This window comes from Convolutriloba macropyga, chromosome 6 (assembly GCF_964194025.1).
Source record: "Convolutriloba macropyga chromosome 6, txConMacr16.3, whole genome shotgun sequence".
NCBI lineage: Eukaryota > Metazoa > Xenacoelomorpha > Acoela > Convolutidae > Convolutriloba > Convolutriloba macropyga.
The window spans coordinates 39588668-39605769 of record NC_134473.1 but is presented as its reverse complement, the minus strand read 5'-3'; the positions used below and the strand labels follow the sequence as shown (position 1 = coordinate 39605769).

At 34.7% G+C, this 17102-nt stretch overlaps 3 protein-coding genes across 3 annotated transcripts in view; all 3 read left to right on the top strand.

The window, feature by feature from the left end:
- The window catches only part of LOC142341678 (protein rogdi homolog), a 415549-nt gene that overhangs the window by 268981 nt on the left and 129466 nt on the right, over window positions 1–17102 (top strand). The window lies entirely within an intron of this gene.
- Window positions 6025–8884, top strand: LOC142340972 (autophagy protein 12-like). Its single transcript, XM_075391776.1, has 2 exons — window positions 6025–6200; window positions 8513–8884. Exons 1-2 carry the CDS (start codon window positions 6134–6136, stop codon window positions 8824–8826), a joined length of 381 nt encoding a protein of 126 aa, XP_075247891.1. The 5' UTR covers window positions 6025–6133; the 3' UTR covers window positions 8827–8884.
- On the top strand, window positions 10018–12134 carry LOC142340971 (cyclin-dependent kinase 8-like). Its single transcript, XM_075391775.1, has 2 exons — window positions 10018–11333; window positions 11599–12134. The coding sequence occupies exons 1-2, from the start codon at window positions 10061–10063 to the stop codon at window positions 11823–11825; spliced, it is 1500 nt and encodes a 499-aa protein (XP_075247890.1). The 5' UTR covers window positions 10018–10060; the 3' UTR covers window positions 11826–12134.

Sequence of the window (17102 nt, the reverse complement as noted above, 5' to 3'; positions counted from 1 at the left end):
TTTATTAGCATCAAATGGCTTCAAAGCATCACTGCTTTTGAAAGTTTTCTATCTTAGTTTTATGTGTCAGGGTAGCCTTATCCTCAGCTATCCTAATTTCTAAAACTCCAGAACATACTTATGGGCAAGATACAAAGAAAGTGCTCAAAGCCTTTGCATGTCTCCCCAGGGTTGCATAGACACTGGCCTGTAAACGAAGAAGCAAGTAGGTCAGATTTGCTAAGGGAAGTAATACGAAACAAAAAGTCAAAAAAGAAGCAAAAATGCGTCCACTGCGTACGGTTCACTTCTTTGGGGATAAACTTTAAGTATATTATTACAACTATTTTATTCTTATTCAAAAAAAAAATAGTTCACCTGAAGAATGCTTATTTTGATATCGGTCAAGTTCAAAAAAATCTTGCAACGTAAGACACGCTTGCGCCCCTTTTTTGCTTTGTCTTGAGCAGTAGCACTACTTTATAGATTGTGATATTCAATTAAATAGTTCAAGTTACTTTTTCGTTGCCTAATTTTGATTTTTTCCCCGACATAGCTTAAAATTTTCCGAATTATCGCTAATTTTCAGCTCGTAGCCACAAAATTTATTATTCTTTTGGATATTATAACTATTCAAGTTTACGCGCTGAGAAGTGGAAAAAATTTTATTTCTCCAAGAAGCCAAGAGATTCAAACTTTCCATTCAAAAATTGACTTTTTAACGCCATTCAATGATGTTATCAAGACTTGATATTAGCCATGTTCTCCATCATTTTGTATCTTGATGTAACTTTTTTAGTATGCATGTATTTTGTTTGAACTCAGTTGTTGTGAACAGAACAGTAACCATTGAAGCTATCATTAAAAGTTCATTTGTAAAAACGATTGTCAGACGTCATTGTGCTGAAGGAAATTGTGAAAAATACGTGATCAAACTGTGAGACGTTAGCTGAGTCGATGTTCTTCAATGGCAAATTAGAAAAACAAATTTGTTCATTCAAGTAGATGTTTTTGTTCTACTGTCATTGACATGCATTTCTTCTAAGACAAGCTAATTTGCACGAGTAAAATTAGTTCGTAAGGAAAATGAATATTTTATGCTCTGTTTGAAATTCTAACACTTTAAAATGACGGTATTGCTTTAGTGTATATAGATGTGTGTGCTGTACAAATTCATGCATTTCATGTATGATCGCAAGGATTTAATGCTTTTTTGAAAAATATTTGATGCTATATGACATTTTTGTCGCGGAAACTGGCAAATTTAAATAACTTAGACTATTCTTACATTTCAACACTGCTGGTTGGAGAAATCCTTGTTCCACGCGCAGGTTTTTTGCTTCAATTCCTGTAAACTTCGTTTGTCACGATTTTGCTAATGTCTACAAATTTTGCTATGCCTGCTACCGATAGAAAATTAAAATTGTTTCTAAAGGATTAGTTTTATGTTTTCTCAATTCAGGTCATCTGATATTTAGCGTTTATTTACTGTCAGCTTATCAACTAGAATCAACGGCTTTGTAATTTCAGCAGTCAATAATTATCGACTGATGCTACGCACGGTGATTAGTAACTCATAATGCCCTTACTTTGAGAGTTTACTAAATGCAAAAAAAACAATATAAAAACATAGCAGGACAAGTCCTGAAATACAATCCAAAGAATTGAAAGAAAAGTAGACCTAATGTACCTGACCAGATCAATCGAAGAATCGCAGCCAAAAAAACAAAATCTCAAAAGTTGAAGAAACAAACAATTATTGCTAAGACTATAACTTGAAGACTATAACTTGAAGGCCATGTATTACATAACTCAATATACTCATTAAATCACGCAAAAGCCTTGAAAGAGATTATTTTGCCACCAAAGGTATATAAACTTGATAAATATGACAATTGCTTCGAAGAAACTGAGAAATGTAAACTTTAAAATTTCCAAAGTCTGCTGTAAAAAATGTTCAAAACCTCTTTTTTTTCTCCGGAGCTCTGTCAGTTAACCCCTCTCCAAGACTTAAATACATTTTGTTGGCCAATAAATAACGTAAAACTCAGAAAAAGACAAAAAAATTCAAAAATCTATAAAAAATCAAAAACTTTAACAAAATCTTGCTAAAATTGGCAATATTAATATATTCAGATCCATTTTAGTGTCCCCAAAAACCATCCAATATCCCTATCTTAAGCCTTAACTAGTTCCAATGGCTCAAAGATCCATAAACTTGGAATATGACAATAGTTTTAAGAAAATTTAAAAAAAAAATTTTATCGACAAATTGCAAAACCTCGTTATATTAAAATATTGATAACCATTTCATTGCATCTAGAGACTATGCAGTAACTTGTCATCAAACCCTGGAGCAGGTTCCTGGACCCCTGATGCAGGAAAAAACTCAAAAAATATAAACATTTTGAAAAAAATCTTGAAGAAACTGCAAGTTTTATAGCAAAAAACTGCTAATTTTAGTGATATTAAAAAATTGAAAAACACTTGATTGCCACTAAAGTCTATGCAGTAATATACTACCAAACGTTACAGTAGAGTCCGTGGCCACTGAGGAAAAATGAAAATTTTCAGAAAAATATTTTAATTTTTTTTAAAATCGCTGAATTTCAATGATTAAAATTTTGAAAAACATTCCCCATTACCACTACAGACTGTGCAGTAACCTAAAAACAAAACCTAGAGGAGATTCCTGGGCTGCTCAGGTTAGAAAATCCTGAAAAATGACAAAAAAAAAATTCAAAAAATTGCCAGTTAAATAAAAAATTGCTAAAATTTGTGATAATAAAAAGTTGAAAACAGTTCCATGACCAATTTTAAATTTTTAATAGCCTATTATCAAATCCTAACGTTTCTTGACGAGGTTGGAAAATTTTGAATATTGACAATAAATGTCAGAAAATTTGATAAAAACGAAAGTTTTATCAGAAAATTGCTGAACTTCGTGACGTTAAAAGCTATGCAATAGCCTATTAGTAAACCCATGGTGAGGTTTCTTGACACCAAGGCCTGAAAAAACTAAAAATTTGAAGAAAACTCAAAAAGCTTGCAAGAAATTGTAAAAATTAGAATAGATTTGAGTGTTTATTTTTGGAGTACCAAAATATATAGCTCTCAAAATGGTCATAAACAGTAATTACGTCTTGCAAAATATCTTTGTCTCAATTATAGACAGGTCGAATAAAAAAATTGAAAAATGAAGAAAAAATACCAAAAATCTCTACATCTTGGGCTCAAAAACTCCTTAAAATGACCTTTTAACCTTGAATTATGGCCTTCCCAGCAGCTTCACCACTTGAAGGACTACATCACTTAAAGTACTTGAAGGACTACTAAACGCGACTAAGTGCCTCTAATGGAACTTGATACCCGCTGAGCTTTACCTGTTTATTCCGCTTTGAAAGCTCAGAGTCATGAACAAAGGTGTGAAAACATCTTACAAAAATAAAAAAAAAGACAGAGCAGCAATACAATCCAATTCTTGGATTGTAATTATCTCAACGAGAGAAGATTTGAGGTTTATTATTATAGTTAATAGGCATTTTGACTGCCTTTATTGAGGCGACAGGCCTGAATTTAGGAGGCATTGACCAGGTTCAGGATCATCCGAAATCATTTTCTGGCTGAGGGTTTACTTTTTAAACTTTCGCGGTTTCGTGGAGTCACTTAAATGACCAGTTAGCCAGGTCTACAGAATCACTGGGCTATGGTAGCCCAGTATCTGAGTTTCAATGAAGGTATATAGCTGGCAAATGGAGCGTTGTTGGTAATAAAATCCATATATGGTCGCAAACATCTTGGAAAGTAATCAAAATGGTATGCTGGACTGTTAGGTAGACATTGTTCTTGAAGTTTGTTTCAGAAAGGTTACCGCATTGAAAATAAAAAACAAAAATCAAATTTATGTTCCAACCGACTTCTGCTGGCAAGTGTAGTAAAGAAAAATTATTAAAGGCAAAGTTTATTCTTTTTTTTGTTTGCATTGTTTTGATGCAAAGGTTAGTTGCCGCTTAAGCACTATCCACTTCCATTCACTTTCAGTGCTGCTTCCTGAGATGTCCACCTGGGGCGTTGTTTTCAGCTAAGGGACATACTCGGTCAGCAGCCTCTTACAATTTTTCTGGAGTCTGCTTCACCTGCGTACGACGAAGACTTCAATGTCAATTTCTCGTTGAATACGTCTCCAGGAAAGTTGCAGGAAGTGATTTGGCGACAAATTGTGATAAGACATCTTGTGTCAGTGCCGAACCGAGGTTTAGAAGAAGATCTCGTTTGACCCCCTGAACGATCCTCTCAATGATTACGCTTGGCTCCCATGGAGGAGGTTGGGTTATCTATCTTTGAATTCCTGTTTCTCATGCGTGGCGTAGTTTTGCTCAAAACAAATGTTATTTCCAGTTAGGGTCTATTCTGTTTTGGCCCCCTTTGTTTTTTATGACCCCCAGTTACGAATTATGTGTTGTTATATAGCACGTTACTATGTAAAAGTAATGCACGTGCGCCTGGGGGTCATAAAACATATATTCCCACTAAGCTGGGTGGCCGAAACAGAATAGATCCTCCATCTATATTAACTTTTAACTTTTAATAGGAGAAAATAAGTCACGCTATGGCGGTAGAATCGAATGAATTACGCAGTAGTCAATCATTAGCATTACCAATGCCAAAATATACCCAATTTTGCTAACCTGTTGTTAAAATTGTTAATTACTATTTAGCATAATGTTGCAGTAAATGAGCTTGACCAGCCAGCATTTCAGATGACTTCTTCAACAAATATAGCAATGAATTGCCGCGTGATTTGAACTAGGAAATCATAATTTCATCTGATTTTATCACGAAACACTTGTTACCTTTTGAGCTTGAGTTCTTCTTAAGCATAAAGCATAAGTCTATAAGGCGTTTAAAGCAGATTTATTTCATACAAATCAAGTGTTGCACCGCAACACATAACCTTGCCTAAAAGAGAACTTAAAATGTAATGTAGTAAATATGCCTACTTTTATTTGCAAGACATGAACTCTTTGGCATGATCCTTTGGCATGGACTCTCATGTCATGGACGTGCGTGTGTGACCAGTGAGGCTTGATATGACACTCAGAACCAAACTCTAGGAAAAATAATTCCCCTAGTTTAATGAAAATCAGGCCGTTGCTTTCATACCAACTGCTCATTTGCGATCAGATCATTGACAAAAAAAGATCAAAAGCAATAAATTAGGTGGCACTGAGTATATTGGGTATTTTGGCGTTTGCTGAATTTGTGATAAGCAATTAAAAACTGCGCTTAAGTAATTATTAAAGACCATTTTGTTTAAAAGCATATTCAGAGATGGTCTGTATTGTTGTTAAATTCAAACATTGTCACCGAGATTGAGTTTTTCTTGAATGTCCAGAATAGTAGCCGACGTAAAAATTTGCCGAAAAAGTCGAAAGCCCGCACATTAGAAGATTTAATTGCTGACATTTGCCGTGAGGAAACACAAGTGAGACTCGCAAGACACGAATACAATTAGGGCATTTGGCCATGCCTGACAGACCAAGGCAGCCCCTGGAACTTGGTATGATTCTGTCACAACCGAATAAATTATAACGACCGAGCATGTTATTGTCGCAATATCAGTTGCGCATTCTTAACTCTGATTGGTTAATTCCATGTAATTCCTCTTATTCGGCTATTAATCAATTAGAATATATCGTTTTCTTTTTTGTATCAAATTAACATGCCGTCTAATTTACCAATTAGTTTTAGAGCAAACAGTACTATATCCGATCTCTTTATTTGTAAGTGAAAATAGAAATTTCATTTCAATTCAGTTGGAAGCTCAGAATGCTCAGTCAGAAGTTGAATGCTCAGAAGCTCGTTGTAATTAATTTCTCCGATTTTTTTATTCATCGTAATTTATCCTTTTTGGTACGTTTTAATGGGTCCGATGAAAGTGTTTCTTTGTGTTTTATACAAGTTTTACTGCATGCTAAGGCTGGTAGATCTAATCAACTATTGCCCTCTTAGATAGTACTCGTGCTCTATTAATTTTGGTGACCAACTGTTGTATATCAGCTATTGGTAATAATTTCAGATCTGCTATGCCATACAAATCTAAGTGTACTGAAAAGCTTGTTACTCACTTATAGTGCCGGCTTTGTATGACGGAATGACGACCACTCCAGACTCGAGAAGCAGCAGTGCTGCAATACCCCAGAGCTTACATTCTTCCTCAGGTAACGGCCTCGTACAGCTTGTATTGCTATAGTAAAACAGTGTTGGCTTCGCCCTCCGCCACCAGAACCGCACCGCAGAGATAGAACGAAAGATAAAAAAAAAGGTAGCATGTTATAGCTCTTGAGAAGTCGGACTTCATTTCTAAAAAAAACTATGTGAAAACTGTGAGCTCAATCCATCCTCACGCATTGAATGTTCACTTTTGGCATTTTCAGCCATCTTTTATCCAGTATGATTTAATACTGTTGTACATACTTCTAATTTTCTGCACATAACTTTCTGAACTTTTATAAGCCGTCCTTTCGTTAAAAAAATTGACTATTTTATGCGCTAATTTACAAGTTTTAACTTTCTATGTATAGTTATACACCATAATACCAACGCTACGAACTCCCAATTATATCTGTTCAAAGCCAAATTAGTTAAAAAATTTCAAAAGTTCTTTTCAACTTGGATAGTTATACCTTTTGATTAGGCGCGTATTCAAAGTAGCAGCTTTAGAAGGTTGTACAATTGTGTGGCTGATAACAGTGTACGAGAATAATCTCAATTCTGTAACTGCATTTTGCTTTTTTTTCATTTTTTTGGCATATTAACTGTTAGAGCCGGGCATAACCATTAGCAAATTTTTTCTTAGTAACAGTGACCTAAAAAAAATATTAAAACCACGAAATTTTCGAGAAAGCCCTGAGTTAAGTTCAATAGCTTTCAACTCAATTCAATAAATAGGCTAAGTTCTGCTTCGATGGAAGGCAATGATATCTGTCATTCCTGAGTCATCAATAAGTCATCACAATAAGTCTTATGACTATGAACACGACAACAAATAAAGGCAAAAAAAATTATTAGAAAGGTGCGAGAAGGTGTCGAAACCGTTAAACCATAAGCTTTTCTCTGAAATTTTTATCCATGATCAATTGAACTCCTTCTCTAAGCCAATGGGAGCTGTCAATAATAGATAGGATAATATGATAAGATTTAAAAAGAAACCAAAAATTTGAAAAAAAATATAATTTTTTTTAATTATGAAAACTCGTGGCACCGAAGTCATAAAACCAATGGCGAGAAGATATTACTGCTAACCAATTTAATTGTGGTTGCTGTAGAAAAGAAAGTGATCCTGTCATTATTTAGACTGACTTACAAGTACACAGAATTAAGTTTAAGATCGGCTAATGTTAAAAAAAAAAATTCGAAATTGTTTTTGAAGTCTTAACAGCCATTAGCTGTCCACTCGAAGCACTAAATAGGTTTAGTTGATTCTCATAAGGGAGCCTACTGCAATTTTAGTCAACGAGACTGCCTTGAGGACTACAAAAATTTTAAAATCTCGAAAAGAAAATCAAATTTTCATTAAAAATTTTAAAAGTTATGAAAACTCAAGTCGAAGCCAAAAAAAAACTTGAGCGATTGCTTCAAAACTAAATATTTTTCCATTGGGCATCATTTGATGTTAAATGAGGTTTGTCATTAGGTGAATCTTGATATAAAAGTTGACTAGTCTCTAATTGACTTGAAATAAAAAGAAAAAATTTGAAAAGGCTGTTAAAAACAGCTCTCAATTAGAATTCGATTTTTGTAATAAAATTCTCTATGAGGCGATAGCTAGCTTTTTCTTGGCTTTCGTCTATTAGGAACCCAAAATTTTTTTATTTTGAAGCGTAAAATGTAGTTTTGAATTAATATGCTAATAGAAATACATCTTAACTTGAACGCAAATTCCCCCTAAAAGTGAACAAGCAAAATCATGCATATATCACGTGTTCACATAAATTTTAAAACCTCGATAACGCCTCGAAAAAACGAAATTCAAAAAAAATAGAATTCTACGCTGGACGAGCTTTTTAATGATACCACATTTCTCTACGATGAATATATCGATCGGCCAAAATTGACTGAACAAAAAACCCATTTGAGTATATAGTTCCTTCCCCCCCCCCCCCCAAATGTGGGGTTGGAACAATGATTCCATAAAATTAATAGGTCATTTTTGCAGAGATTTTCTTGCTTAACGTTTGAACAGTTGACGATGATTTAGTGCGTCATGTAAAATTTGGGCTTTGCTTTCTGAAGTTGGTCGGACGGTTGATACGTCGCTTTAAGGAAGATTTTTTTTACCATTTTGTTGATTTCTACTCTAAGCTAGATTGTATTGTAGATATCGTTATGACAAATGCTTTGGAACGAGACCGTTTTTTTGCTGTCTTATGCAATCTGAACTTGTTCACTTGTTGCATATTATACGCATGGCATATACATTCAACTAAACCAAATAAAAGTCAGTTTTCGGGTGAGTAACGATTTTTTTCAGCAAGCCTGCTTCTGGGAGCTGACGCTTCGTCCCATGACGGTGCTATTGAGAAGATAGAAATCATGTTCCAATCAGTCGGAAGCGCGCCCATTCTCAAACAGAAGAAATTCAAGGTGGACCCTTTCAAAACCATCGAGTTCCTTCAATCCACCCTCAAACGACTGCTTAAGTTATCAGAACATGATTCCTTGTTCCTTTATGTGAACCAAGCGTTCGCCCCTTCCTTGGACTCGGTGCTTAAGCATTTACACGACTGTTATAATATCGATGGTAAATTGATGATACATTATTGTACCACTCAAGCTTGGGGATAGAAGACTTATTTAATTTTTCAAATTATAGCCTGGAAGATTAAATTTACATCAAAATTTCTTGTTTTGTTCGGGAATCTTGTGTAGTCTTTATAAGTTTGTCTGCATTAAAGCCTAAAATTTTCTCACTATATTAAAAACTTTTAGCCGCTTCAAGCCGTCGACTATTTTAAATGATTTTAACTGAATATTTTCAGCTGAATTAAGATCATATGCGTCCTGTTCATTATAAGTTTGGTTTTTAAAAATATTTTTGTTTAATAGCCGCCCTCATCTTCTCAGCCGGCTATTATTGCGCTCGTATTTTTTTTTACAATTCAAAGAATTTGAATTGTATTGGGGCGCTGTTTTTTTTTCAAGATCTGTTCACACATTTTCATGATTTTTGAAGTCAAATTGGAGTGGTGATTTTGGTCACGCCGAAACAGGAAATGGAGCGAAAAAGCAAGTGGTTTTGCGGCGTGAATTTTTTTCGCTCTAATTTTAAAGTAGAGTGCGAAAACGGTGTTTGAACAAAAATTCGGTTTCTGTTTAGTCAATGAAAATTCTTTGAATTGTACGTCAGGACTTGTCCTGCTATGTTTTTCACTTCGTCGAACAAAAAAATGTTTTGCTTTACCTCATTTTGCCGCTTTTTCAACATTTTGCGTGAAATCTTTGACTTCTCCAGGCTAGTTTCTCTCTTCTTTCATTCTGCTAAAAGTGATTTTGAACATCAGTTGCTCAGCAAAACAATTCAAAATGAACCGAGTCAGTATAAAAATTGAAATCAGAAATAGAACCGCGATAAACCCATAAAGCCCAATTTTAGATGCCCGCTATTTGAGCGTCGTTCCTATAAGTCTTAGATACCATCTCTAATGCTTATTGGTATTGATATTAGCCCCTGTAGCCTCTCTCTAAGAAACAGAAGTACGTTATGTTCAACTACGAAATGCCATCAAAATAAATCGGACTTAAAAAATGTTTTTGTACAAAAATCCTTTTTTTTCAATATCTTCTATTCTTTCAATCCCAATCATGCTTATTGGAATCAACGGCGGCTATTTTCCGGCAATCTGCCGGGTATGTTTTTTGATTAGAGAGTGTTAATTTTTCCTGTGTGTTTATTTGATGTTTCTGTGCAGGTGTATGTTTGGCTTGGTTATATGTGGAAAGATTTGTTACGGAATTAAATATATAAGTAACAATTTATTTTCCAGATTTAGCGATGAGCGTGCACAAGTAGCGCGTGATAATGGACCCTGAATTTCGAGCTGAGCTCACCAAACGTCGCGAGAATGTTGAAGATCTATTTGACTTTGAAGGGCAAAAAATTGGCCGCGGCACGTATGGACATGTGTATAAGGCCACGAAGAAGAACTCAAATACATCAGATGTTTACGCGCTGAAACAAATAGAAGGTCAAGGGGTCACCATGTCTGCTTGTCGAGAAATTGAACTCTTACGCGAGTTGGACCATCCGAATGTTATCACGATTCTGCGTGTGTTTTTGTCACATGCTGACCGAAGAGTTTGGTTGTTATTCCATTATGCCGAACACGATTTGTGGCATATTATCAAGTATCACAGAACAGCTAAAGCTGCTAATAAACACAAAGGACCCTATGGTGCTCAAAATCCAGCTGCTACAATGCGACCTACAATGGTTAAAAGTCTTTTACATCAAATTTTAGCTGGAATCTGTTATCTACACGATAACTGGATTCTCCATCGTGATCTAAAGCCAGCAAATATCCTTGTTATGGGTAATGGTAAAGAAAGAGGGAGGGTTAAAATCGCCGACATGGGTTTTGCGAGATTGTTTAACAACCCGTTGAAACCCTTAGCGGACTGTGACCCAGTTGTCGTAACATTCTGGTATCGCGCACCAGAGTTGCTTCTCGGAGCAAGACATTACACAAAGGCAATTGATATTTGGGCAATTGGTTGTATTTATGCAGAATTATTAATTTCTGAACCCTTGTTTCATTGTCGCCAGGAGGACAATAAATCGAACAATCCTTACCATCGAGATCAACTTGAACGAATCTTTTCTGTGATGGGTTTTCCTAATGAGCGAGATTGGGAAGAAATTAGAAGGATGCCTGAGAATAACAAGTTAACAAAAGAATTCCATAAAGCTAATTACGCAAACGTTTCACTGTCTAAATATATGGAAAAGCATAGAGTTAAACATGACTCAGTGGAATTTGCATTGCTGAACAAGTTGCTCACGATGGATCCGACAAAACGCATAACATGTAAGGACGCTTTAGACGATGTGTACTTTCATGAACAACCCTTACCTCATTATGACGTTTTCAACGGAATGGAGATTCCTTATCCGAATCGAGTCGTGTTGACTGAGGACGACTCAGATAATAAGTCAAATGTGACAGCTACTTCTTCCAAGAACCAACAATCACAAATGCAGAATGTGGTTACATCTGCGAATCATCAATTGAGTGCAAGTGTGGCAGCGGCTGCTAAGCGAATGCGTATGATGGATGGTAGTGAGCAGACGTTAGGTAAGTTCATCACTCAAAATCAATCAAAGTCATATAGTATATCATAAGGGTTTTTTTAATCATGTGTGTGTGTCTCTTGTACTGATTATTGTTATTGATGTATGTTTGCAATTAATAAGGCGTATTTGTCCAACATTGTGCTTGAAAACTTGAAAAAATAGAAAATAATTTTTGTAGTTTTTCAGGGTATTGAATAGGGTAATCGCCTAAACAAATCCGCAAGAGCTGAAGTATGTGCTTTTATTTGTAACTTCTCTTATTTTAGGTCAACACGGACCCCCGCCTGTCTACCAACACCCTCAGCTCCCACAACAGGCACGTCAGAACCCCCAACAGTTCAGACACCAGCATCAGCAGCCTCCCAACACGCATGCACAACACCACATGCAGCAATCTGCTGTCACTCATAGTCACATGCAAAGTCAACAACAGCAGCAGCAGCAAAGGATTAACCAAATGCAACAGCAGAGGTACTACGCTGTCAACAAGTAGAGTTGGCACAGGCTGTACTTTACCAGTATGCTATGCATGTTCTTGTACGCTTCAGTTGGCCAGGATAGCTTTAAAGCTGCTCTAAAATTTGCCAATGGAGTCGAACCCAAAACGGTTTGCTGTGGAGAATTTGGAAATATTTGAATTACCTGGAACACAACCTTTGTACAGTACTTTTTTTGTCTCAAACTCGAAGAGAAACAATTACTTTTTACTCATAAGTGTCATTTAATTATTAGCATTAATAAACATTTTGCAAATTATTGATTTTTAAATTCTAAGCACAGTAATAAAAGCATGAAGAGTCTACGTTAGTTGTGTATACTCAGTTGAATTTATTTGGTTTTGTTGTGCAAACAATTCAGTTCCCAACTTCTTGGCAACATTTATTTTTAATAGCCGCGAAGCGATAGCTGAGGCTATTATTGGGCTTCTCTTGGTTTTTACAATTCAAAGAAATTTAATTGTATTGGGGCGCTCTTTTAAGATCTGTTTACATATTTTCATGATTTTTGAAGTCAAATTGGAGTAGTGATTTTGGTCACACCGAAACAGGAAGTGGAGCGAGAAAGCGAACAGTTTTGCGGCGTGAAATTTTTTTGCTCTAATTTTAAAACAGAGCAATTTTTATTTGTGCATTTTGGTCACGCCGAAACAGGAAATGGAGCGAAAAACGAGTGGTTTTGCGGCGTGAATTTTTTTGCTCTAATTTTAAAGTAGAGTGCGAAAATGGTGTTTGAACAAAAATTCGGTCTCTCGGTAGTGGTTTTTTGTACACATGCGGAAATTTCACTCCGATTTTTACTGTTTTTTCAATTTTTTGGATCGGATATTTTTTTAAATGGTTTTTCGAATCCATTCACAGCTCATTCTAGGCCTAGTTTTTTGTTTGAATTAAATTTTCGTTTCTCGCTAGTGGTTTTTTTGTTCACATGCGGCAGTTTGACATTGATTTTTTGTTTTTTTTTTTCTTATTTTTGATCTGATTTTTTTAAAATTGTTTTCTCAATTCACTCATAGTCCATTCTAGGTCTAGTTTTTCTGTTTAGCCAATGAAAATTCTCTGAATTGTACGTCAGGACTTGTCCTGCTATGTTTTTGTTTATTTGCGTGATTTAGTTTTCGGTCACACGTGACTTACCTCACTCTCAAAAATGACTTCATCACTTTGAAATTGACTTTTGTTTTCTTTAATTCAAAGAGATGAGGTCAAGTGGACGTGTCACTCTAAATGAAGGGTTTTTAAGAGCAGCTAATAGAGGCAGCAGTAAATTATACAAATTCTTAATCGAAATATAACATCTCAGCCCTTAATGAAAAGAAAAAAAATTTCCGTCTTTTTTTTTGAGACTGCAGATTTACCAAGCTATTGCGGCTATTTTCTGGCAATCTGCCAGATATGTTTTGCAAATGTTAAGCTATAACAATAACTTTTTTTCTATAATTTTTTTTTACTCGTCCAAATTTTTTTACTCGTCCAAAATTTCGTGAACTTTTCAGCTAACCAAACTTTCAATTTCATTTTTTGGTTTGTTTACGAAGATTTTTGATTGGTGACGTATTTCATTGTCCTATGCTGTTTATAAACCTCGCGCATGCTGACATTTACTCAAATGAAACTGAAAAACGAGCTTCAAAGATTTGTTTTTAATGGTTTCAAAGTTAAATTTTGATTTTGATGTCCTTAATTTGATTGATGATTTACTCATGCTGGAATCATAAATGCATTTGAAATGTGATTTGAAAGATAAAAGTTTTATTAATTGCTCTCGAACAAAGTTTGAAGCAATTATGGTAAACGTGTTGCTTTTTACGACTCCAAGAGGAATATTGAGACTCCGCAGGTTTTTTACGAACTCGAAAAGTATTGAGATTCAACAGGTTTTTTTTTAGCTGACGCAAGTTTTTTCATGACTTGAACTTTTGACATTGATTGTCAGCCACAGTGTGCTCATCCTGCGTTAACCGTTTTTATCTCTCTATATACAACCTGCGCTTTTAAAAGTAATCCAACTTCTGACAGAGTTTACGGAACCAAAAAGGTAAAGGTGACCATGTAGCAGATAATTTTTTGGCTCCGCTGCCTGAAATAAATTCAAGTTGAAGAGTTTTGTATCGCTTTGCTGTACCTTTAACGCGATAACGTTCTTGTCGGCTGGCAGTTTTAATAAGAATTTAAAGTGATTTTCTTCGAAGTTGTTCGTTGCGTTGTTGCGGAAATCTCTTCTGCTTCGACTCGTTTTCGTCAAAAGAAGTAGCACTCGAAGATGCTCATCGAACTTTCTTGAGAAGAGGTAATCATTTAAACCTGAGATCAACTTCAATTTTTGAATTTGATTACGTCCTATTGTTTTCTAGACATGTTCTCGTTTCATTATTCCGACCCCATTTTGTTCAGACAATTTTAGCCGATTGATATATTCATTGTAGAGAAATGTGAGTGGTATCATTGAAAAGCTCGTCCAACGTAGAATTCGAAACTGAATTTTTTTTGAAATTCGTTTTTTTTCGAGGAGTTATTGAGGATTGAAGTTTTGTGTGAACACGGGATATTTGAGGTTTGTGTTCTTACCTGACCAAAGTGGGGAGAATATAAACCAATTAGATTTTTTTAGTTTCTATTCTCACCTGACCAAAGTGGGGAGAGTAGAAACATATATTTCATATCTGGAAAATGGAAATGAGCTGTTGAAAATTGATTTATTAAACTGTTGATCTGCTGTTTTATAAACCTAGTCATGGTAACCAAGCTAATTGAAATTTGATCTGTAAAAAAATTTTGGCATTATATTATTCACTTTTAGTGTAATTTTTCTCCAAATTAAGATTTTTTTATATAAAAATGTTAATTCAAAATTACGTTTCACGCCAAAAAATGAATCATTGTCGGGTTCCTAATTGACGAAAGGCGATAAAAAGAATAGGTCTGGTTTCATAGGGAAACTCTATTTAACAGCTTTTTTTAAAGAAATCTTTCATAACTTTTTTTGTTTTTACTAAAGTCACCTAGAGACTAGTCACTTTTTATGTCGAGGATCCGTTAATGACAAACCTGATTTACAGTCAAATGATGTCCGTCGAACCAAAAATTCGTTTTCAGGGAATCGCCCATGTTTTTTTTGGCTTCGACTCTGGGTTTTTGTAATCTTAAACGAAATTTTGGTTTTTCTTCTTAAGGTTCCACTAAATTTTTGGAGTCCTAGAGCAGATACCCGTTGACTAAAAGTGCAATGAGTTTTGTAATGAGCATTAAGTGAACCTATCTAGTGCTTTAGGTGGAGAGCTAATTTCTGTGGACAGCTAAGACTTTAACAATAATTTTTCGAAATTACTTTTAAGTTTTTAAAATTTTTTGATGTTTTCGTATTATTGTTTGCTCTTGAAATTATATCACGTTATCCTGATATTGATAGCTCTCATTAGCTTAGAGAAGACGTTCAATGTATCAATGATAAAAATGTCAGAGAAAAGCTTATGGTTTTAACCGCTTCGACACCTTCTCGCACTTTTTTAATGAATTTTTTTGCGCTTATTCGTTGTCGTTTTCATGGTCATAGGAATTATTGTGATGTCTTATTGATTACGTATCAATGACAAAGGTCATTGTCCTCACATCGGGTTATAATTGAGTGGATTTATTGACTTCCGTTGAAAGCTAGTAGTTTTAATTACTGTTAAGACTATGAAATTAGTTTTTCAAAAAAATCTCTGAACATAAACCAATCTTAAACTTTTTTTTCGTGGACTGTTAGTCAGTCTATGCAATGACAGGACGCCACTCTTTTCTACTGCAACCAAAATTAATCTGGTTAGTGGTTTTATCTTCTAACGATTGGTTCTATGACTTCATTGACAAGATTTCAAAAAAAGATTTTTGATTTTTGGATATTTTTGTATTATTGGTTACTTCTGAATTCTTATCACATTATCCAGAAATTGATAGCTGATAGCTCCTTTGGCTTAAAAAGAAGACGTTCAGTGGATCACAGATGAAGTTTTCAGAGAAAAGCCTATGTTTTAAATGGCTCCGGCACTTTCTTCTTGCATTTGCCTACTGAGTTTTTGTCTTTTGCCTGTTTGTTGTTGTTTTGACAGTTAATGACTTATTGTAATGTCTTATTGGTGACTTTTTCCTGATAATCATTGTTTTCGCCTCATTGAGGCTTAAATTAGCAGATTTATTAGCTTCCGTTGAAATCTGAATTTAATGGCGTTGATACTACGATAAAAAAATCGTGGTTTAATCTATTTAACATATTTGTTGATTTTTTGGAGTCAAATGGTTTGTAAAAAGCATCCCATTGCTGTTAAAAAATTAGTTGAAAAGAGAAGTTTTTACTGAAAAGTTCATTTCTTAATGCCTTCGACAATATTCTCGCTCAATTTTCTTGAAATTGATGTTTTTGCCTGTTTTTTGTTTAGGCAGCCGTAGAATGTTGACTGGTCTCATTAGCTTGCAATTGAGGATTGAATGAATGAAGTTACCCGAAGCTGCCAGGTTATAGCGAATAGTTCTAAAGCTTATTATATTATACATTTTCAATGATTTCAATTTTAATTTTTTGTTCTTTTCGTCCACTGGTAACTTACTGTCATAATTGAGAGGTCCCATTCAATTCCTCGTAATTTAGAGATTAGCATGTTTACTGATATTATGTCGAAAGTGATGTTTTGTTGGAAAATATGCGTTTTCATTAAAAAAATTTGTGGTGTTTTGTGTTGCTTTTTCTCTTTCTTTAGCACATAACATAATCAAATGATTTTCAAATGTGGACCAATTGATCTTTAGTTTGTTTTTATGGCTTGGTCTAACCAAAGAGAAGCCCTATTGGTTTCATAATGATTTTCAGTAAATTCATCAAGAATTATTTCGTTAAAAGCTAGTTTTTGTCAAGACTTGAAATTATATGGTTTGAAAAAAGGTTGATTGATTTTTGAATTTGCCTCATTTTCTTCTTTTCGTCGACTTGTTACCCAGTCTCATTAAGGAATAATACCATCTGCTGTGATGCTAGGAAAAAGTAAATTCGGGTTTGTAGGGTTTCGTCTGATTGTAATTTGACCTTGTTACTAGGTGCTTTTAAGTTTAGATATTGATGTTTTGCAGTGCTTTGTTTTTTTCCCGTTTTTTTGTTGGTGGATCTCTCTGTAATGAGGCACGGCATTATGTGATTCACTTTTTAGTTTGTTTGCGTAAAGATTTTTTAAACTCAAACATCTATTTCTGATTATCTCAGTAGGTCAAAAATGTAGATGTGTGCGGGTCGGTAAATTATG

Excerpts from the sequence above, each read along its gene's own strand:
- LOC142340972 (XM_075391776.1), top strand. The coding sequence starts at position 6,134 with ATGACGACCACTCCAGACTCGAGAAGCAGCAGTGCTGCAATACCCCAG. Across the intron at positions 6,201-8,512 it reads GAGCTTACATTCTTCCTCAG|CAAGCCTGCTTCTGGGAGCT; the intron begins GTAACGGCCTCG and ends GATTTTTTTCAG.
- LOC142340971 (XM_075391775.1), top strand. The coding sequence starts at position 10,061 with ATGGACCCTGAATTTCGAGCTGAGCTCACCAAACGTCGCGAGAATGTT. Across the intron at positions 11,334-11,598 it reads TGGTAGTGAGCAGACGTTAG|GTCAACACGGACCCCCGCCT; the intron begins GTAAGTTCATCA and ends CTCTTATTTTAG.